At 44.3% G+C, this 22,875-nt stretch overlaps 1 protein-coding gene across 1 annotated transcript; it reads left to right on the top strand.

The window, feature by feature from the left end:
• Positions 1–8,466: 8,466 nt before the first annotated feature.
• On the top strand, positions 8,467–12,796 carry LOC146342894 (vomeronasal type-2 receptor 26-like). Its single transcript, XM_084808061.1, has 6 exons — positions 8,467–8,477; positions 8,758–9,049; positions 9,322–10,185; positions 10,398–10,625; positions 11,673–11,799; positions 11,895–12,796. The coding sequence occupies exons 1-6, from the start codon at positions 8,467–8,469 to the stop codon at positions 12,794–12,796; spliced, it is 2,424 nt and encodes an 807-aa protein (XP_084664187.1).
• The last annotated feature ends 10,079 nt before the right edge of the window (positions 12,797–22,875 follow it).

Raw genomic sequence — 22,875 nt, 5'->3', positions numbered from 1 at the left:
TATTGAGCAGGCATTCCATGTGCCAAATGCCAAAGAGACTGGTTATATGATTATAGTCCAATTAGCAAGAATTGCCAAAAAAATCATAACCTGCCTCTGGCAAGAGGGGGTGGAAGTCTTGTTTGGGGATCAAAACAAGAAAAAGTCATGTTGTTTCTGGATTACACCAAAGAAATTACTGATAAAAGAAGGCAATTTACTAAGGCGAACAAACTGGCAAAACAAATGAGCTTACAATATCATTTAAAATACCCTGCTACATTTTGCATTTTTTCTGAAAGTCAGATGAAGACGTTTCTAAATCACGAAATGGCGGAGGAGGCATGACTAATCGGAACAACACACAAGACTTCTGTTCCAGCCCCATGAACTGGCATTTATAAACATGTTTTATTAACTGGCTATGTTTAGTGTGCAAGAGCCAGGCTAGGCCAGAGATAATTGCTCATATATATTCATCTTTTTTTCCCTCATTTTTTAAATAGTTTTCCTTTAAATCCTCTCTCTTTCAATTGATATGATATACTCTACTTAAATTTACTGTTTGAGGGAGTATAGAAATGTACACACTCATGTATATATCTAGTATAAAATTTATAAAGGTAAAAGGTAAAGGTGTCCCCAACCAGTCGTGTCCGAATCTAGGGTGCGGTGCTCATCCCCGTTTCTAAGCCAAAGAGCCAGTGCTGTCCAAAGATGCTTCCGTGGTCATGTGGCTGGCATGACTGAACACCGAGGTGCACGGAACGCTGTTACCTTTCCCGCCGAGGCGGTACCTATTTATCTCCTTACAATTTCTTGCTTTCGAACTGCTAGGTTGGCAGAAATTTATACAACAACATAAAATTTATTAGTGATTTGTTATTATTTATCCTTTCTAATTTCCTTTCTATTATTATTATTATTATCATTATTATGAGACTGGTGAGTAATATTTTAAGCTGGTTAAATTGTTAAGCTCTACTATTATATGTCAAATGAAGGGCAATATATGGTTATTGGAAATGAATTGTAGGCCAACTTCCTTGCTTTAAGACTGATGATATGATATTGGAATGTCCGGTTGATTATCTATGCTATACTGAATTGTGATATTGCCAGTGTTATAGATATAACTTTTAGTAGGATGGTATATGAAACCTGTGTGTAATGGAATTTGAATTTAATCTTTTTAAGTAACTTGTAAATATTTTTTTCATTCTCTTTCTTTCTTCTTCCTTCTCCTTCTGTTTTCTTTTTTTCTTCCTTTTTTTCTTTTTTTCTCTCTTTTTCGTTATTGCTGTGTCCTCTTAAGAATACTGTATTGTTGGGAAACTGTAGATACTGATTAGGTTGTTGGTACTGTTTATTTCATGTATAGAGATAAAAATAGAATAAAAAGTATTTTTTAAAAAATAGACCAAAAACCATGAGGAGACTGAGGAAGGTTCATATAAAAAAGGTGCAGCAGCATTCAGACCTTCCCCCAGTTACCAGTGGAACCCCCCCACCTGCGCTGAATATATATATATATATATATATACACACACACACACACACACATACACACACACACACACATACACAAACGTTTGTGTGGGTGCGTGCCCATGTGTTTCCCAGGTCAGGAAATGGCAGTGTTGTGAATGGGCCCAGCACCCTCCCGGCAAAAACCTCCTTCTCTATTTTGGCTCTCACCACTTTCGCCATGCTCTGAATTGATGTCTGATTTTTAGACAGTTGGGCCTTGCGTTGACCTTGAAATGGTGTTCTAAACCTTCAGCAAATCCTTGCTCTGGGTAAATGGCATCCTCCCTCTGAGGGTACCGCCTCAAGAGCTACTGAAGGGGCCCAGTCCAAAATGGGCTGCATCCCCTTGGGAAGAGGCTGTTGCTCTTCCCCGGGCTTTCTGCCCCCTTGCCTATCTCAGCCAGAACCACTCCGACTGTTCATCTTGGCACAGGTGGCGCATGCATGCTGACTGCCACGGATGGAACAGTCATGGCGGAAGTTGCATGGATGTCGAGAACAGGAGCTGCGGGAACTGAACTCCCAGCCGAGCAAGCGGTGTTGAACTGCCTGCCCTGTGCTCACTCGAATGGCTGAGGCAGGTTGTTGCGTAGCCAAGAATAAGATATGACCACTGTCAGACATCTCCCGGAAGTCTGGTCTGGCTGGGTCATAAACTGCAGCCCGAGGCCCTGGTACTTAAGGTCCCAGCAAAGGGAAGGGTCAATGGTAGCCCTCATACAAAGTGCCGCAAAATATGCAAGCCAAGCCCCACCCTCATATTCCATGTATGCCCAATAAATGATGTCAGTGTATTTTGAAAGAATCTACCCTCATTCTGGAAACTTCTGCTGATGCACTCCCACATAAATCAAGAAGCCGGCAGCCAAGTGGCCGAAGTACATCTGCCTTATCCTGAACTTTGTCTCCAGATTTATCCTTATCCTTAAATTCTGGTTCACAGAATAATAAGGGGGAACAAAAAAGCTATGGATGCCCCCCAGAGAATCTTTTCCCTGGTGGTGGCATAAGGTGGAATCCCAAAGGAGTAGATGGACTCCCTGCTGGGATTTCCTCCTTCTGAACTTGTTTTAGTGCAGCTTCAAATATGAATTTGCATAAATTGGGTGGTTTTCTGAATGTGATGCCTGCTGGATAATTAACAGCTTCTGCTCTGAAAAGCAAATTACAATGTTTCAAGGAAGCAAGATGTTGTAGTAACGGGGGACTTCAATTTCCCCGATATTTGCTGGGAGACACATTCTGCAAAACATGATCCCTCCAAGAAATTCCTGACTTGTGTTGTTGATAACTTCCTCCTACAGAAAGTGAAGGAAGGAACTAGGGGATCGGCTATCCTTGACCTGATCCAAACCAGCAGAGATGACTTTGAGGATAACGTAGCAGTTATGGGTATGCTGGGGGAAAGTGATCATGTTACTGTATACTTGAGTTCTTGGTTCGAAAGGAAGCAAAAGCCGAGTGTAGCCAAACACAGACCCTAGAATTTAGGAAAGCCAATTTTAATCACCTCAGAAGAATGATAAGTAAGGTCTCATGGCAAGAGGCTCTAATGAGAAAAGGAGTCCAAGATGGGTGGGAGTTTTTTTTTAAAATAGGAAATTCTCAAGGCACAGTTACAAGCAATAACAGAATAACAGAAGAAGACAAGAGAATGGAAGACAACAGAAGAAGCCAATGTGGCTTCACAAAAAGCTGAGGGATAACCTGACAACAAAAAAAGTTCACATCTAGGAAGTGGAAGGAAGGCCAAGCTGCGATGGGCAGATTCCTGCTGCCCTGGGGGGAATCTGCCCGCGGGGGGGAGGCGATCAGTTCCTCCCCCCGGAATCCTGGCCAGTCGGCTCCACTCCATGGTGATTCCATGGAGCTGCCGGCCGGCTCCAAAGTGCCAGCAATACAGCTGCCATTGCCGTATCACTGACTGAGAGGGATTGACTGAGGAGGCAAATGGCATCCAGTATGCCATTTGTCACCGTAATCCTCTTAGGTTAAGGTGAATGCAGCCAAAAATGGCTGCATTTAGCTTAAACGAGGACCTTTATGGCTGCAAATGGTGTACTGGACTCCATTTGTGTCCGGAGAGAGTCCCTCTCAGCCAGCGATACGACAATGGCGGCCTTATCCCTGGTGCTCCAGAGCTGGCCGGCGGCACCACAGGATAACTGCAAGGAGGATCCAGCCGAAGAGGATTCCAGAAGGAGGGGAAGGCAAGTGCTCTGTTCCGCCACGGACTCCGGGGAGCCGGATTCTTTAGAATCCAGACTCACTGGGGTCCGTGGCCGAATTCTCCGCCATCCCTAGCTCAGTCTTCTCCAAAAAGTAGGGATGGTGGAGAATTCCTTCCCAAATCTTCAGGAGGCCGAGCGCCGAGGCATTCGGCCCCCCGAACGTGTTGGGGAAATTCTCCGCCGGTCCCCCAACCCCCCCAGATGGGATTTACCGTGGCCAAATGTCTCTCTCGGCGGCGAGTCCCGGTGGCAGTTCGGCGGCGTTTCATCGGGGGCAGGGGCGGCGGCCGGTCTCCTGACCGGCTGCCACCGCCACCATTGCAAAAAAAGTGCCATAAAAAACCCCCCACACCCGTGATAGGCTACGTAATGATTTACATAGCCTATCACGGCTAGATTTCCAAAGTCAGCCATGATAGGCTATGTAAATTGTCACGTAGCCTATCATGGCTGACTTTGGGGGGGAAAAAAAGCGCATACACAAATGGTGGCGGCCCATGGGCGCCACCATTTGCGTTCCTTATTTTGGCATGTCTAGTCTACATAAAGATTTATGTAGACTACGGCGAAAATAAGGGAACGCTATTTGCGTTGCCCTTATTTTCGCCGTACTCTATGTAAATCTTTACGTAGACTAGACATGCCAAAATAAGGAACGCAAATGGTGGTCCCCATGACAGCCGCCATTTGCGTACGCGCATTTTTTTTTTTAAGTCACCCGTGATAGGCTACGTGACGATTTACATAGACAGGGCGGTTCTACCCGGCCTGAATTTCGCCGGCAAAGGATGGGGCACCTCCCCCCCGGCCTGAATTTCAGCCAGGCGAGGCGGGGCGCCTCCCCCCCCTCTCCTGAACTTCAGGGGGAGAACCAAAACACCTCCCCCCCACTGCGAAGCAAGCTTCGAGGACATGTAAGGGACTTTCGCCCATCCCTACCAAAAAGAGGGTCTATGAGCCCACTGGCAAAGGTGAAGTGCAGGCTGAGGGGGCAGAATTGCAGCTTGAGATTGATAGGCATATGGTTGAGGAACACCAAATTACTCTGAAGGAGTTCACATCTCCAGGGCCAGATGAACTGTATCCTAGAGTAATCAAGGAACTGGCAGAAGAACTCTCCGAACAGCTGCCTATTCTCTTTGAGAAATCATGGAGGACGGGTGAAGTGCCAGATGACTGGAGAAGGGTAATGTTGTCCCTATCTTCAAAAAGGTCAGAAAGGAGGAACCTGGGAACTACAGACCAATCCCTCTGACATCAAGCCCTGGGAAAATTCTGGAGCAGATGATACAGCGATCAATGGTAAGCACCTCGAGAACAATGTGGTGATTGCGTGAAGCCAAGTGCATTTGTCAAGAACAAATCCTGCCAACCTAATCTGATCTCATTGTTTTGATCAGGAAAACTCCCTTGTTGACTGAGGGAATGCTGTAGACATAATATATCTCATCTTCAGGAAAGCTTTCGACAGAGTTCCCCAGGATATCCGGATTAGCAAACTAGCTTGATGAAACACCGAGCAGGTGGACCCACAGTTGGCTACAGAAATGCACTCAAAGAGTGCTTATCAATGGGATCTTCTCAAACTGGGGAGAGGTAACGAGCGGGGAACTGCAGGGCTGAGTCCTGGGCCCCGTGCCCTATGTAAAGCCCCTTTAGTGAAGACAAATCACACAACAGACAAAGGTTCCATCAGTATAAGCCCCGAAGTGCTCTTGCATATCACACTGACAAATCTTGATCTAATCAAATGACATTTGGCATCCATGAACTACCGGACGATTGTGCTAAATTGCATATTGCTGTGGAAAAATCTTCCCAGAGTACAGTACGTTAGTGCTGAAAATTGACACATTTACCCTTTTTATTCCTATATTCGGATGACAGATCATATTGTTGGGGGGTGGGGGGTGGAACTACTCATGCATTTCATTCAGGCTCCCGGAGGAAGGCAATTTGTTTGGTGACATTCTGAGCAGTGGTTCAAAGATTATTAAGACATTTTTTAATCATAAAGATTATTTTCCTGTCGATTTAAAGCCTATGGCAGCAAGCTCCAGAAATTTTACCGCATGGATACTCATTTTAATTTGGAAGCTAGAATGCTGTCAGCACTCCAGTGTTTTCAGAGGCACTCTGGGTTGCAGAGGGAATGTACTGGATTCCAATTCCTTCCATAATCAAATGGGCCACAGAAGGTGAGAACTACATGTTGATAAATGGGTCTGGATGTGAATGAGGAGGAACAGTGTTTAAAATCCCGTCCCCATTTGCAGGATGCCAGAAGCACATCCCTTCCTTTCCCTGAGAAGATTCTGAGCATATATTTTTGTCAGCATAACAATTAAAAATATAGAGAGAAAGAGTAATGTTCAAATTACTGGGGAAATCACATGTTGTTGTTGTTTTGGTCAAGTCACTATTTCTCTATAGACCTATTTGTTTCCCAAAGTACCACTCAGGTGAAAAGGCCTGAAGTGGTCATTTCCTTCTGTAATTATACAAATCATTACAATTGATTAACCTGGCAAATGAGGGCTTTTGAGCAGGCCCTGGAAAACAGTCAACAAGCAAGCTTGCAAGTGGTAATAAATGCAACCCATGTGCCACTGCGATCTGGGAGTAGGGGCAGGAGGAAGCCAGAACTCCTCTCTGACAGCCCCCCCCCCCGCCCACCTTTTTTAAGTATGTTCAGGCTGAATGGAAATGTGAGTGTTGACGATCTAAGCTAGTATGCTGGGCACTTGTAATGCTACAAAAGTGAGAAGTAAGGCTAAGGAATTTCTCTTTAAGCGGCATATTAACAGAGTCAGGCACCCCTCACACCACTGTAGCTGAACAGGGACTTCCTGTTTATCGATACAGCAGAGCGTGGATAAAGTGGACTTTTAACATGAATATGTTCCAGCTAGTGGTGATCCTGCTTCTACTGCCTCCCAGTATGTCCAAAGTAGACAGTAAAAGGTGTCTTGCAGATAGTCCTGTCCCTGTTCCTCATGAGTGGCATCAGCCAGGCGAAGTCATCTTTGGTGGGGTTGCTTCTCATATCTGTTACATTTTCTATGAACTTACATTCAAGGATCACCCTTCACAGAAGCTGTTTGGAGTTCCACAGTAAGGTGTTTGTTTGTTAGTTTGTTTTTCCTCCTCTGCATCTTCTGAGCATCAGGCCAGAAAAGTGATTTATGTGAGAAAATGGATGCTCCTAGAAAATTGACAGAGTATTGGTCAAATCCAAGGACATTCCTCCATCTCAATTCCCTTTTTGAGTTTCCTGCATTCTTCATAGGTTACAGTAAATATTTATTTATGTATTTTTTTCTATCTCGCCCAATAGCAATTTCACAGACTCTGTGGGTGGTTCACAAACATTAAACGCACAAATATGGATTTGTTCCTTTCTTTTGGAAATGAACAGAGGGCGAGGGACTTTTGTTTCAAAAGTCATCATCAGATCTCAGAAAACATACAGAAATGGATGAAATCTGCAGATACAAACAACACAAGCAAATGCTTTTTCATGCGCATCAGATAATGATGATGGTTTATGCATTAGAGTGTAATGTTTGCCAAATCACCGGTTCCTGAATATACCACAGTCATGAGCCTGGGGCATGAGTTCAGTCTGCGAGGAAGTTTAGTACTGAAAGTTTAGGGGAGGAATAAGCAAAGATCAGGGAACCGAGAGGCAGATTTCCACATTGTCTGTAGCTGTGTTGGGAAACTAACACATTATCTTATTCTTTATTTTTGTTCTTACATTTACATCCCTCCATTTTATCCACAAAGCAACAAGATGAGGTAGGTTGGCTGAGAATCAGTGACTGGCACAAAGTCAACCACTGAGCATCATGTCTGAGTGGGGACTTGAACCCACATTTCTCGACTCCAGTCCAACACTCAAACCACTACATTGCATTGACTGTCTCTTGTGCAGGGTTACATGTCTGTTGTTGAATCTGCTGTGTCTGTGTTTCATGAATTCTCAGACATCGTTCATTCCCTTGTCTGCTCACTGACAGAATCTGATTTTTAGGGATGCATGTGCATTTTCTCCCACTTACACAACTGTGTATTAGCACTAATGCATATGAGCACAATTGTGTATTAATACACATCCTCCCAAAGCTAAAACAAAAGGTCCGCATGTCCGCAGAATTTGCATGACTCTGAAAAAGTCAATCTGCTGAAGAATCCACAGGTCAGATCTAGAGAACTCCAACATCATTTGAATCCATTGCAGATTTCTCTGACCTGAAAAATATAAAGAACATATAGTGGTAGGAGCTTTAGTGGGCAAGATGGAAATCAATACAGGGTATTCAGTGGCCTGGCCACCTAAGTGATGATGTACTTCTTAATGCTGAGGTGGGACAAATGAAGAAAATAACTTTTATTATACCTGTATATGCTTTTTTAAAAAAACAAACAAGACCACGAACATTTTTGTCACCATTCATCCTTCCAGATATCTGGCAGTATACAAGAGTATGGTAATTCTGTCACATAAAATATGATAAAACAATAGAACAACAACAGTATTGTAAAAGCAAAATATATGAACAAACATAATAAACAGAGAGAACATATTAGAAAAATAAAAATGCCTGGGCTTTGATCTGGCAAAGAAAACATAGGCCTATGAATCTCAGAGATATTTCCTTAGGATGATATTCTGTAAAAAGGGGGCCAGTTACAATGTGACCCACAAAGGACCAGCAAGACAATGGACAGCAGGTGAGTATATATGTAGATCCTCAGGTCAGAAGGAATTTGATTATCACCCCAACCCAAGAGATAACACAATATGTCAGCGATACTATGCAGAGAACAAATCCTGATCTTCTGATGCACCATCAATTACATTTGTGGAGAAGGTGTTGATTAGATCAAAAACAACTCCAACAAAGAAATGGTTATTCTTCCACCTAAACCACTAAGAGACAGAAATGACTAGGATTGTAGCATGGTAGCTTACATTTATTTTCATAAAATAATATACCTTCTCAATTACCAGGGTTGCAACCAGTTTCTACCAGCATATCCTTGCCTTCGTGTTTGCCATAAAACAGATCAATGAGGATCCCAGGATCTTGCCCAATATCACTCTCGGATTCCACATCTATGATAGCTACTATGATCTGATGATGACCTATCGGACCACATTGGACCTGCTCTTTAAAACATGTCAATTTATCCCCAATTACCATTGTGAGGTCCAGAAAACCTTACTAGGTATTGTTGGGGGGCTGAGCTCTGATATCTCCTTCCGTATGGCAGACATCTTAAGCCTCTACAAGATTCCACAGGTAGGAGAATCTGAATAAGGGTGTGGGGAAAATACACTGTCCTCTTCTCATTTCGTGAGGGATTTTGTGTTTGAGAGAAGGGAGAGATATGGATGAAAGAATAAATAATACTGGAAATTGCAGTATATTCCCGTAATATGAGAAAAACAAACAAAAGAAGCTGCTGACGAACTCTAACCTATCTTACAGCTTCAGAACTATATCTTGTATTACCAGGAAAATGCATGGAGAGACTCCTCCTAACCTATCTGTACATTCTCTGTGATTTTTAGTTCACTTATGGCTCATTTGCCTCAGAAGAGAACAAAACAACTCAGGTCTCTTCCTTTTACCGCATGGTCCCAAATGAAGCCCATCAGTATATGGGAATTCTCAGGTTACTTCAGTATTTTCAATGGACATGGGTGGGACTCCTGGTGATGGATGATGATAATGGAGAAAATTTCTTGAAGACCCTGGAGCCCTTGCTTTCCCAGAATGGAATATGCTCAGCCTTCACAAGAAGAATCACACAACGTGCCCATTTGGATAAGTGGAATGAAATGCATGATTTATTTTTGAAAATGTATATAGCTTTAACAGATGATAAGGCCAGCACATTTATCCTGTATGGCGAATTTTTTACTGTTACATGGCTGAGAACAACTATATTTCTACGAGATCCTGAAAAAAGAGAAAGTACATCATATACAAAAATGTGGATTATGACAACTCAGACTGATTTCGTATCAACGGGGCTTGAGAGAAATTGGGATTTTCAGCTATTCCAAGGTGCCATTTCCTTAGCAATTCACTCAAAAGATCTTCCAGGGTTCAAGGAATTTCTTCAGATCGTCAAACCTTACTGGACCCAAAAAGATGGTTTTCTGAAAGATTTCTGGGAGCAAGCATTTGACTGCTTTTTTCCAGATCCCAGAGTGGCAATGGAAGTCGATGAACTATGTACTGGAGAGGAGAAGCTGGAGAGTCTCCCTGCAGGTCTATTTGAAGTGCACACGACTGGCCACAGCTACGCAATCTATAATGCTGTCTATGCTTTAGCGCATGCTTTGCATGCTATGTCCTTGTCTAAAGCCAGCCACAGGGCTATGGTGAGGGGTAGAAGCATTGATCTTCAGTCTCTGCAGCCTTGGCAGGTAATGTCTCCCTCACCATGTCTTATTTCAATGACAAGACTAGCCGAATGTGAGGAGAAATGCATGTTTTCCTTCTCAAAAACTGGTGAAGGGTGTTTTACACCAGATTTCCTGGAATAACAATATTTCATATAACGGGAGCCTGAAAACAATTTCAGTCTGCAATCTCCAACATCTCATAAAATCTCTCTGTCTTTTTCTTTTTCAACAAGCTCCACACATTTCTTCACTGCATTTCATTTAACAATTCAGCAAATGAAATGGTGTCCTTCAATGATAACAGGGTAATGGGAGGTGGATTTGACATCATGAACATGGTCACATTTGCTAATAAGTCCTTCCAGAGAGTGAAAATTGGAAGGGTGGATCCCAATGATCCTGAAGGAAAGGAATTCATCATTAATGAAGATATGATTTCATGGCACATACATTTTAACCAGGTATGGATTCAGGGTACACTATGCCAAATATCTATTTTCCAAATGGGTAATGAGGGTGCTAAATATCCTATGTTCTGCCTGACATAATGCAGCATCATCATCTCTAGAAGGACGTCAGTACTATCAAAAACTCGATGTTATGCTGAACTCTCCCTATATCCATTCAGAATCATATTATATTTTTTGATATATGAATAATGAAATTATGTCCAAGAACCATGATTCATACTTAACCTAGATCAAGTCTGGGATCTGGGTTATCCACACACACACACACACACATACCCGCCACTAGCTTGCAAGATGTGGTTTTTAATAGGAAATGATACTGCATCAGATCTTCAAATGGACTTCTAAATGTATGAGCCAACAATGTGATGTGGCTGCAAAAAAGGCAAATGCTTTTTCCAGCTTTATCAGTAGAAGCATACCTTCAAAATTCCAGGACGTACTAGTTCCCCTCTACTCAGCACTGGTTAGGCCTCATCTGGAGTACTGTGTCCAGTTCTGGGCACAACACGTTAAGAAGGATGTAGACAAACTGGAGAGGGTTCAGAGGAGGGCAACTAAGATGATCAGAGGACTGGAAACAAAGCCCAATGAAGAGAGACAGAAAGAACAGGGCATGTTTAGCCTTGAGAAGAGAAGACTGAGGGGAGATATGATAGCACTCTTCAAGTACTTGAACGGTTGTCACAGAGAAGAAGGCCAGGATCTCTTCTTGATCATACCAGAGTGCAGGACACGGAATCATGGGCTCAAGTGACAGGAAGCCAGATTCCGGCTGAACATCAGGAAAAACTTCCTGACTGTTAGAGCAATACGAAAATGGAACCAATTACCTGGGGAGGTGGTGGGCTCTCCCATACTGGAGCTGTTCAAGACAAGGCTGGACAGCCATCTGTCAGGGTGCTCTGACTTGGATTCCTGCATTGAGCAGGGGGTTGGACTCGATGGCCTTGTAGGCCCCTTCCAACCTTACTGTTCTATGATTCTATGATTCCATAAATATAAATGATCATAAATATATTTTCTGTTTATGGATAGGTAATCCCTGTTTCTGTTTGTAATGAATACTGCCACACTGGCAAGCAGAAGAAAATGAAGGAAGGGGAAAAGTTTTGCTGCTATGATTGTGATCCATGCCCGGAAGGGAAGATTTCCAATCAGACTGGTAGGTAATGTAGGACTCCAACTTTCTCATCAGTGTTTGTTCTTTCAGATAAATTGACACTGAAAAGGGACTCCTTATTATTATTATTTTTTCAGACATGACAGATTGTTTCAACTGCCCCGAAGATCAGTATCCAAGCAATGATAGAGATGGTTGCGTTCCCAGAGTTATAACCTTCCTGACTTATGAGGAACCATTAGGGATCGGTTTCGCCTCAGTGGCTGTTTCATTCTCACTGATCACAGCCTTGGTGTTAGGAACTTTTATTAAGCACAAAGATACCCCAATAGTCAAAGCCAACAACTGGGACCTCACGTGCATTTTCCTCATCTCCCTCATGCTCTGCTTCCTCTCCTCTTTGCTCTTCCTCGGCCAACCGGGGAAAGTGACTTGCCTTCTCCGACAACTGACTTTTGGCATTATCTTCTCAGTGGCTGTTTCTTGCATTTTGTCAAAAACCGCTATAGTTTCTCTTGCTTTTAGAGCCACCAAGCCTGGATCTAGGCTAAAGAAATGGGTGGGGAAAAGACTGGCCCATTACATTGTCCTCCCATGCTCCTTAATTCAAGCATGTCTTTGTACTCTGTGGCTGGCAACCTCTCCACCATTCCCCGATTTAGATATGTACCCTGTCACTGAAGAAATCATTGTGCAATGTAACGAAGGTTCCGTCACCATGTTTTACTGTGTCTTGGGCTACATGGGCTTCTTGGCCATTATCAGCTTCATTGTGGCCTTCCAAGCCCGCAAGTTACCGCACAGTTTTAATGAAGCCAAGTTTATTACATTCAGCATGTTGGTGTTTTGCAGTGTGTGGGTCTCCTTTGTGCCAACATACTTGAGCACCAGGGGAAAAGACATGGTGGCTGTGGAAATCTTCTCCATTCTGTTTTCCAGTGCTGGCTTACTGGGATGTATCTTTTTCCCTAAATGCTACATTATGGTATTAAGGCCTGAACTGAACAGCAGGGACCAACTAACCACGAGAAAATATTAAAGGATCTGTCTTTCCCTTCTCTGTTTTGTGTTATGGGAGTGTTTAGGGACAAGAATGTGGATGGAAGATTTTGCAGGAATGGTTCAGTTTTCAGTGCGCTTTCTTGTCCTTCTTCCCAATAGCAGGTATGTTAAGTTCTTCTTGTTGTGTCTGGGACATGGGAGGTTGTGACACTGAAGTGCTTGCTTGAACATTCACAATATTCAGTCCTTCTACCTCTGCCATTGTGTGCTCCACATCTGTCATTAACCTATATCTGTTTGCACTTTCTGTGACTTCAGTGTCAATTCAACAGAAAACAATAAAAGCCTCAAACAGTTTTTAATTCATCAAATCCCTCTGGCCCCTGCACCTATTCTTCTGATCTATTTCAGTTCTATCATCTAGGGTCACCTCTATGATCCATGCCGCTTTTATACAAATGGTTATAAAAACCACAGTGGGGGCAGAGGAAGATTTTTCAGTGTAAAAGAACGCATCTGAGATCTGAATTGAGTTAAGATTTCAAAAGGAGAAAGGAAATGACTCTCAATCGGGGAAGGGGTGGTGGAAACCAGCAAACCAACAACCCAGAAGTTGAAGTCACTCCACTCCCATGTTACTCCCTACATGCTCACTACATATGGCAACTGAGAGGAAGAGCAGAGATGATTTTATTATAACTCACCAGGGGCACATCCTTCACATGAAGCTATTGGAACGCCCCTGCTGAAACCTTTCCTAGGACCAGAAGATGGAGGCATCACTCGCTCTGCTGCATTATTGCCTCCCTCCCTCCCCATCAGTGTTTTAGACGTATGCCAGAAAAAGGCCCTTGGAGAAGAATGTCTGCATCTCCAAAGCCTGAATCGGTATGAAGCTTCATCTGGGTGCAGCAGCTTCAGTTCTGGTCAATGGGGAAGGACAGACTCCCCTGCACCCAGCTTTCTTGGGTGCTCGCCAAGCTGCTGCATCGTCACAGCTCAGTGAGTGTCTGACAAAGCTATGGGTAGGGACGTGTGAACCCATCTGTACCTGGCTTCTCCAGGAGCCTGCTTAAGCCCCGCCCCGCTTCCCCCCCCCGGACCTGCAGTCCAGCCCCCAGGAGCTCACCTACACAAACTCCAGGCTCATCCGGTGACTGCCCTCCAGTTTCCTGAACTTTTTCATGAAAAAAAGGAGCTTACAAAATGCACACATTTACATATGCCCAGTGTCTTTTACCTCCTTTTCTTCATCGTAAAAACAACACAAAAACAAGGTGGCAAAATGGCTAGTGCTCGCTGAATGGGTCCCGGGTGAGTATGGGGAGTGTCTGGGAGGGCAGCGAGCAAGAGACGGCTAGTGGATTGGGCACCACCACCTCTTCCTCCTCCCTGGTTGGCTGTCAAGGACAGCCGACCAGGCAGCCCAGTCCCTTCTGTTCACGACTGCCTGCAGAGCTCCACAGCACTCGGTGGTTGGCCCGCCAGTACCCTGGAGTTCGGCGAGTGGGGCGTGGGGCTGGCATGAGGATTCCTCCGGCCTCCTGTGCTCAGTTGGGTGTCGACAACATCCCTAACTGTGGGGTCAGCCATCCTGCTAGTGAGCTGCCGTTCTGTGCAACAATGGCAGCTTGAACACTTCTGTGTAGGCTATGTGGCACAATTGGTGGCCATAAAGTGCCCATTTATGTGACATCCCAGGTGCTGATGCACAATGGTGGCTTGCTAGGAGGATGGGGCAGCTGCCTGGTGCTTGCTGAGCCGCCGGACGCTTGCCAAGGGGGTCCGGGAGTGCCCTGCAGTTTAGCAAGTGGGATCCGGAAGGGTGGATGAGGGGGAGTCCATCAGATTCCACACACCCTTCTAGCATCCCTACTGGTCACTTCATAGGGAATCCCACTTTGCCTCAGGTAGCACCGGAAATGGTCTGAAGGGGTGTGATTCAGCTCGGGTTTCAGGCATTGGCAAAAGGTGGTGGAAATCCCTACTGCGTATGGCTCTCACACGATTAGGGATGTACAGATTCCCCACCCATTCTGGTGGGGAATCTGCGGGGGAGGGAGGCAATCTGTTCCTCCTCCCGCCCCCTGGAATCGTCATGGAATGGCTCCACTCGGTGAGGATTTAAAAGACACTACAAAGTGTCTTTTAAAACAAAACAAAAAATGAAAGCTGGGAGTCTGGGGATTATGGCTCATCTGAAGCATGATTCCCCCCCCCTCCACCTCCACCTACAGACCCCTGTGACATAGCTATCACATCACAGGTCCAGTTCAATAACGCAGTTATTATTGAAGAAATGGGTGGGGAACACAATGGCCCTTTCCATTATCTTCCCATGCTCCCTTATTCAAGCAACTCTTTGTACTCTGTGGTTAGTAACCTCTACCCCTTCCTTGATTTAGACATGCACTCTGTGACTGAAGCCATTATTATGGAATGTAATGAAGGGTCAGGCACCATGTTTTATTGTGTCTTAGGGCCTTCTGGCCACCTTCAGCTTTATTGTAGCATTCCAAGCACACACATTACCTGACAGTTAATGAAGCCAAATTTATTATATTCAGCATGCTGGTGTTTTCAGTGTGTGGGTCTCCTTTGTTCCAACTTACTTGAGCACCAGAGGAAAAGACATGGTGGCTGTGGATACCTTCTCCATTTTGTTTTCTAGTGCTGGCTTACTGGGGTGCATCTTTTCCCCTAAATGCTACATCATTGTTCTCAGACCTGAACTGAACAGCAGGGAGCAACTAATCAAGAGAAAACATTAAAGCATCTATCTCTATTCCCACTATGATGTGTGTTGCACAAGGTGTTTAAGAGCAGATAGGTCAGTATCGTCTTTAATTGTATATTCACACTAAGTTATCTTCACATCTCTTTACAAATCTCATGCCAATGTTCATACTTCTTCTCAGTTCATCTTATCAAATTTCTTCTTTAATTATTTCAGACCAGCGCCTGCTGTGTCATGGAAAGTTGGTAGTGGAACTATACAATCTGAGCACAGCTATAATGTTCATTGCCATGTGACCTAGGTTTACTCTGTGACTGAAGTCCTCTTTACAAACTAGAATGTGATAGAATGACAAACAAATGATATGAAATTCAACTAAACTATCGGAAGTGGAATGCTTCCAATAGAACAGACTCCAGGATGAGGTTGCTGATATGTCTGAAAGGAGAGAGACACAGTTGGCAGAACTGTGGAAGACTTGTTTCCAAATACACAGTCATGTAGGGATGTATGGATTTCCCACTGTCCATTCTGGTGGAGAATCTGGGGTGGGGGGGAGGTGATCTGGTCCTCCCCATCGGAATCCTCGCAGAGCAGCTCCGCTCTGCAAGGATTCTGCAGAGCCGAGGGCAGCCCCGTTCCGCCGTCCGCATGCCCTGGATTCCCCCTTTTTTTCGGCTCCCCAAACTTACATAAATAATTCCATACGTACCACCAAAAAATTCTTTCAGTGCGCCTGCCATCAGTCTCTGTAAGCCTCGGGTCATAGTGAGAATGAATATTTATTTTCATTAAAAGTGTCAAGCCCTTCGCGGCGATTCCCAATGTAACTTCCAGTCACCTGACCTCACAGGACCTGTCCTGACCTCAACACGCCTGGCCTCACCTCACCTAACCTCACCGGACCTGTTCGGACCTGACCTCACCTGACCTGACCTCACCTGACCTCACCTTCACAGACAATAAACAGAAAAGATGGAGGATTTCTGTGGAGTTCAAGACTCAGCCCCAGCGAAAGAAAGCCTCAGGTCACAGGGAAAATGCCTCGTCAAAAGGGTAAAGCCGTTCACGTCCTTCTGCCCCCATTTCCGATTTACTGATTTCTTTTCATGATTATTTTTTTAAAAAATCTGTCATTTTGTGGACAAAAAATGAGTCCACATGAGCTCCGGTCCGGGTCAACCAGGCCGCTCCATTCCAAGGAGGGTTCCGCAGACCGGATTTGTCAGCATTCAATCCCATTTAAAATTTGTGCGGACTTCTCTGACATCCCTACAGTCATGTAATCCTGTCACTATGTTAGTAAGAAAGCTTTAGAGTTCTCCAGAAGTCTTCAGCAGGTTGTACCTTAAGCAAAGCAAGGGTTAGGGAGAAAGCGGGGGGGGGGGGAAAATCCCTGAATGCAGGAGAAAGGAGCAAAGCTTACAGGTTCACCCACCTCTTCTTCTATTACTATCATTTCTAGCTTCCAATTTCAGTGATTTTTTTTATTATTATTTTTTCAACCAGGGCTCTCCAAAGACAGTGTTTTTGGACAGGTATGTTGAAGTATGGTTTTGCAGCAATGTTTCAGTATTCATTGCTCTTTCTGGTTCTCCTTCCCGCTAGCAGATATATTAAAATGGTTCTTGAGTCTGGGATGGGGGGGGGGTGGCATTGAAGTGCAGCTCGGAAAATACACAATATTCAAGTCCTCCTACCTCTGCAACTGCTCCACTTCTGTCATCAACCTACACTTTATTGCACTTTCTGTGATTTCATTGTCAATCTAGAACAAAACAGCAAATGCTTTAAATCGTTTTACATTCATGTTGTTGTTGTTCAGTCGTTCAGTCGTGTCCGACTCTTCGTGACCCCATGGACCATAGCACGCCAGGCCTTCCTGTCCTGTGCTCTCTCCCGGAGCGTGCTCAAGTTCATATTCATTGGATCCGTGATGCTATCTAGCCATCTCATCCTCTGCCGTCCCCTTCTCCTTTTGCCTTCAGTCTTTCCCAGCATCAGGGTCTTTTCCAGGGAGTTTTCTCTTCGCATTAGGTGGCCAAAATATTGGAGCTTCAGCTTCATTATCTGTCCTTCCAATGAGCACTCAGGGTTGATTTCCTTTAGGATGGACTGATTTGACCTCCTTGCAGTCCAGGGGACTCGTAAGAGTCTTCTCCAGCACCACAGTTCGCAAGCATCAATTCTTCGGCGCTCAGCCTTCCTTATAGTCCAGCTCTCACAGCCATACATTACTACTGGGAAAAACATAGCTTTGATTAGATGGACCTTTGTCGGCAAGGTGATGTCTCTGCTTCTTACTATGCTGTCTAGGTTTGCCATAGCTTTCCTCCCAAGGAGCAAGCGTCTTTTAATTTCATGGCTACAGTCACCGTCTGCGGTGATCTTGGAGGCCAAGAAAGTAAAATCTGTCACTGCTTCCATTTCTTCCCCTTCTATATGCCAGGAAGTGATAGGGCCAGATGACATGATCTTAATTTTTTTAATGTTGAGTTTCAAACCAGCTTTTGCACTCTCCTCTTTCACCCTCAACAAGAGGCTCTTGAGATCCTCTTCGCTTTCTGCCATTAGGGTGGTATCATCTGCATATCGGAGGCTGTTGATAATTCTCCCGGCAATCTTAATTCCGACCTCTGATTCATCCAACCCGGCATTTCTCATGATGTACTCTGCATATAAGTTAAATAAGCAGGGTGACAATATGCAGCCTTGTCGTACTCCTTTCCCAATTTTGAACCAATCGGTTGTTCCATCTCTGGTTCTTACTGTTGCTTCTTGACCCTCGTACAGGTTTCTCAGGAGACAGGTAAGGTGGTCTAGTACTCCCATCACTTTAAGAATTTGCCACAGTTTGTTGTGATCCACACAATCAAAGGCTTTAGCGTAGTCAATGAAGCAGAAATAGACGTTTTTCTGGAATTCTCTTGCTTTCTCCATGATGCAGCGAATGTTGGCGATTTGATCTCTAGTTCCTCTGCCTCTTCGAAACCCAGCTTGTACTTCCGGTAGTTCTCGGTTCGCATAGTGCTGAAGCCTAGCTTGAAGGATTTTGAGCATCACCTTGCTGGCATGTGAAATGAGCGCAATTGTGCGGTAGTTTGAACACTCTTTGGTGTTGCCCTTCTTTGGAATTGGAATGTAAACTGACCTTTTCCAGTCTTGTGGCCACTGTTGAGTGTTCCAGATTTGTTGGCATATTGAATGCAGCACTTGAACAGCATCATCTTTTAGGATTTTAAATAGCTCGGCTGGAATACTGTCATCTCCGCTAGCTTTGTTGTTACTAATGCTTCCTAAGGCCCACTTGACTTCACTCTCTAGGATGTCCGGCTCAAGTTCAGTGACCGCACTATCATGGCTATCAGGGACATTCAGATCTTTCCTGTATAGTTCTTCTGTGTATTCTTGCCACCTCTTCTTAATCTCATCTGCTTCTGTTAGGTCCCTGCCTTCTTTGTCCTTTATCATGCCCGTCTTTGCACAAAACGTTCCCTTGAGATCTCCAATTTTCTAGAAGAGATCTCTAGTCTTTCCCATTCTGTTGTTTTCCTCGATTTCTTTGCATTGTTCATTTAAGAAGGCCTTCTGGTCTCTCCTTGCTATTCTCTGGAACTCTGCATTCAGTTGGGTATATCTTCCCCTTTCTCCTTTGCTTTTCACTTCCCTTCTTTCGTGAGCTACTTGTAAAGCCTCATCAGACAGCCACTTGGCTTTCTTGCATTTCTTTTTCTTTGGGACGGATTTCGTTGCTGCCTCCTGAACAATGTTACGGACCTCCGTCCATAGTTCCTCAGGCACTCTGTCTATCAGGTCTAATCCCTGAAATCTATTCCTCACCTCCACTGTATATTCGTCAGGGATATGATTTAGGTCATACCTGAACGGTTTAGTGGTTTTCCCTACGTTCTTCAATTTAAGCCGAAATTTTGCAAGAAGCAGCTCATGATCTGAGCCACAGTCAGCTCCAGGTCTTGTTTTGACTGACTGTATGGAGCTTCTCCATCTTTGGCTGCAAAGGACATAATCAATCTGATTTCGATATTGACCATCTGGTGACGTCCATGTGTAGAGTCGCCTCTTGTGCTGTTGGAAAAGAGTGTTTGCTATGATCAGCGTGTTCTCTTGGCAAAACTCTATTAGCTTTTGTCCTGCTTCATTTTGTACACCAAGGCCATGCCTGCCTGTTATCCCGGTGATTTCTTGACTTCCTACTTTAGCATTCCAATCCCCTATGATGAAGAGGACATCTTTTTTTGGTGTTAGTTCTAGAAGGTGTTGTAGGTCTTCATAGAACCGCTCAACCTCAGCTTCTTCGGCCTCAGTGGTTGGGGCATAGACTTGAATTACTGTGATGTTGAATGGTTTGCCTTGGATTCGTACTGAGATCATTCTATCATTTTTAAGATTGTACCCCAGGACTGCTTTTCCCACCCTTTTGTTGACTATGAGTGCTACTCCATTTCTTCTAAGGGATTCTTGCCCACAATAGTAGATATGATGGTCACCTGAATTAAATTTGCCCATGCCTGTCCATTTGAGTTCGCTGATTCCCAAGATGTCGATGTTCAATCTTGCCATCTCATGTTTGACCACCTCCAGCTTACCTTGATTCATTGATCTGACATTCCAGGTTCCTAAACAATATTGTTCTTTACAGCATCGGATTTTCTTTTCACCGCCAGACACATCCACAGCTGAGTGTCCTTTCGGCTTTGGCCCAGCCGCTTCACTCTTTCTGGCGCTACTTGGAAATACCCTCTGCTCTTCCCCAGTAGCATATTGGACACCTTCCGACCTGAGGGGCTCATCTTCCGGCGTCATCTCTTTTAGCCTTGTGATACGTTCCATGGGGTTTTCTTGGCAAGAATACTGGAGTGGGTTGCCATTTCCTTCTCCAGTGGACCACATTTTGTCAGAACTCTGTGCCATGACCTGTCCGTCTTGGGTGGCCCTGCACGGCATAGCTTATGGCTTCACTGAGTTACGCAAGCCCCTTTGCCACAACAAGGCAGTGATCCATGAAGGGGCTTACATTCATCAAATCCCCCAATCCCTGCATGTATCGTTCTGATATATTTCAGGTGTCTTGTCCAGGGACACCTCTATGATTTAAGCCATTTTTATCCAAATGGTTATAAACATCACAGTGAGGGCAGGGTGAAATTTTCCACTGCCAGAAGAATTCTGAGAGCTGGATTGAATTAAGCATTCAAAAGGAGAAAGGAAAGGATCTGAAGTCATCCAGCCAACAGAACTTGAAGCCACCCAACCCCTAGCTCTAGAGGGAGCATATTGCTTCCTACCTGTGTGCTACACTTAGCAATGAGAGGGAAAAAAGAAAAGAAAAAGAAATTATTCTATCATAATTCATAAGTCACACTTCCTCAACCTATAGCACATTGATTGGCATGGTAAATGAAGCCAAGTTTATTACATTCAGGAAGTTGGTGTTTTGCAGGACATGGGTCTGCTGGGTTCCAACTCCAGCAGTCCCATGGAGCACAAGAGCAAATATGAAATAATCTATGTGTATTCTTGCAGTTCTCTGTGTTGGGCAAAGTGTTTAAGAGCGGGTGGGTAGGAATAGTGAATGGTTTTTACCAGGGCTCAGAGTTCATATAGACATACCCCAAAGCAGAATGTCACTGGTAAAAGCTGCCCTAGGATTAGAAGATGGATGCATCACTCACTGAACTGCAATGTCACTGTTTTACAGTGTGATAGATACTTGTCCGAGAAGACTTTGTATCTTGCAAGACTCCTGTACCAACCTATTATGGGCGACTTTGCAAATATTTATCCCACATCAAATGTGATTTGGTCTTCCCCATTTTTTCTGCCTTCTCCAACAGCCAACCATTGGCATTACCTTCTCAGTGCCTGTTCCTTTCATCTGACAAACAACTGCTGTAGTTCAGAGCCACAAAGCCTGGATCTAGGGTAAAGCAATGCATGGGGAAAAGACTGGCTCATTATTACACAGTCCTTCCATGCTCCCTTATTCAAGCATGTATTTGTACTCTGTGGCTGACAACCCCTCCACCGTTCCTGATTTAGATATGTACTATGTAGCTGAAGAAATACTTGTGCAATGCAATGAAGATTTAGTCAACATGGTATACTTTTTCTTGGGAAACATGGGCATCCTGTCCACATCCAGGTTTAGTGTAGCATTCCAAGCCCAGAAGTTACCTGACAGTTTTAGTGAAGCCAAGTTTATTACATACAGTGTGCAGGCCTCCTTTGTCCCAACTTACCTGAACACAAGAGGGAGACCTGGTGCCTAGGCAATGTCTTTTAATCTGCACCAGTTATTTCCCTTTAACCCTTTAGGTTACATTGTAAAAAAAAGTAATAATTGACAGGTGATGGACTCACCTGCTTACAATAGACCTGGGTATCAATAGGGTTCTTTGGGTGGTAGCCAATAGTAGTCCTACATGAAACAGAGCCACTGAAATGACTGGGAGTTAAGTTAGTTGTGCCTTTCATTTCAATGGTCTACTCTACATGGGACTAACATTGGATACTACCCTTTATTATTGGAGTGGATGAGGAAATGCAAACTTCTGAAGAGCGGCCTAGAATACTGCCTCAAGTCCAGCACCTGCGCTGAAATGAAAAGCGCCCACAAAGGTCTCCAGGGGAGGAGTAAAAACAAAAAATCCAAAGCTCTCTTAAAGCTATAGGCACACAGACATACATAGAACCCCCTGTACCCCTTAGTACACTGCACTGCTGCTAGAATCAGCTTTGCAACACCCTCCCAGAATTACATTTCCATCAAACAAACAGATGCAGTGCACCAACGGAATGGTTAACAACACCAGTATAAGAACACGGCTATTCTTCACAGGTCGGTGCAACCCACACTCAGCTGCAACCGGGTAACACAGTCAGAAAAACATCATTTAAGAAAAATACTGGGGTTAGAAAGACCATGAACACCAGGCTTTGCTACATTTTATTCTGAGGTGGATAGACTACCACCTGGAGATGTCAGAGAAATCCACAAAAGGAAACAAATGAGTTCCGATTTTCATGAATCCTCTCCTTGGTCTCCAAGGCAGACAGGCTTCTCCCCTGATGGGTGGATCCCACTGACTTGCCGACTGGTTTTCCAACTTCCCTGAGTTTTGCGCAAATTTAGTCCTAGAAAATATGCCAAAGAGAGGCCCCAAATGTACATTTCCCCTCATAGGCTAAAGCATGAAAATGCACATTTCGAGAGAATTTGCAAATTTTTGCACATGTGATTTTGCAGAAATGCACATTGGTGCAAATTCAGAACCTTAAAAACAAACCTGATTATGTTGATGGGCAGATGATAAAACAAAAGGTGTCTGACAATCCACAGAACACAGACAGAATGGCTT

This window comes from Heloderma suspectum, chromosome 6 (assembly GCF_057233095.1).
Source record: "Heloderma suspectum isolate Gila_16-S chromosome 6, 16-S_ref, whole genome shotgun sequence".
Lineage (NCBI taxonomy): Eukaryota > Metazoa > Chordata > Lepidosauria > Squamata > Helodermatidae > Heloderma > Heloderma suspectum.
Note: the sequence above shows the minus strand (reverse complement) of the source record. Positions and strands in the feature narration are given on the sequence as shown.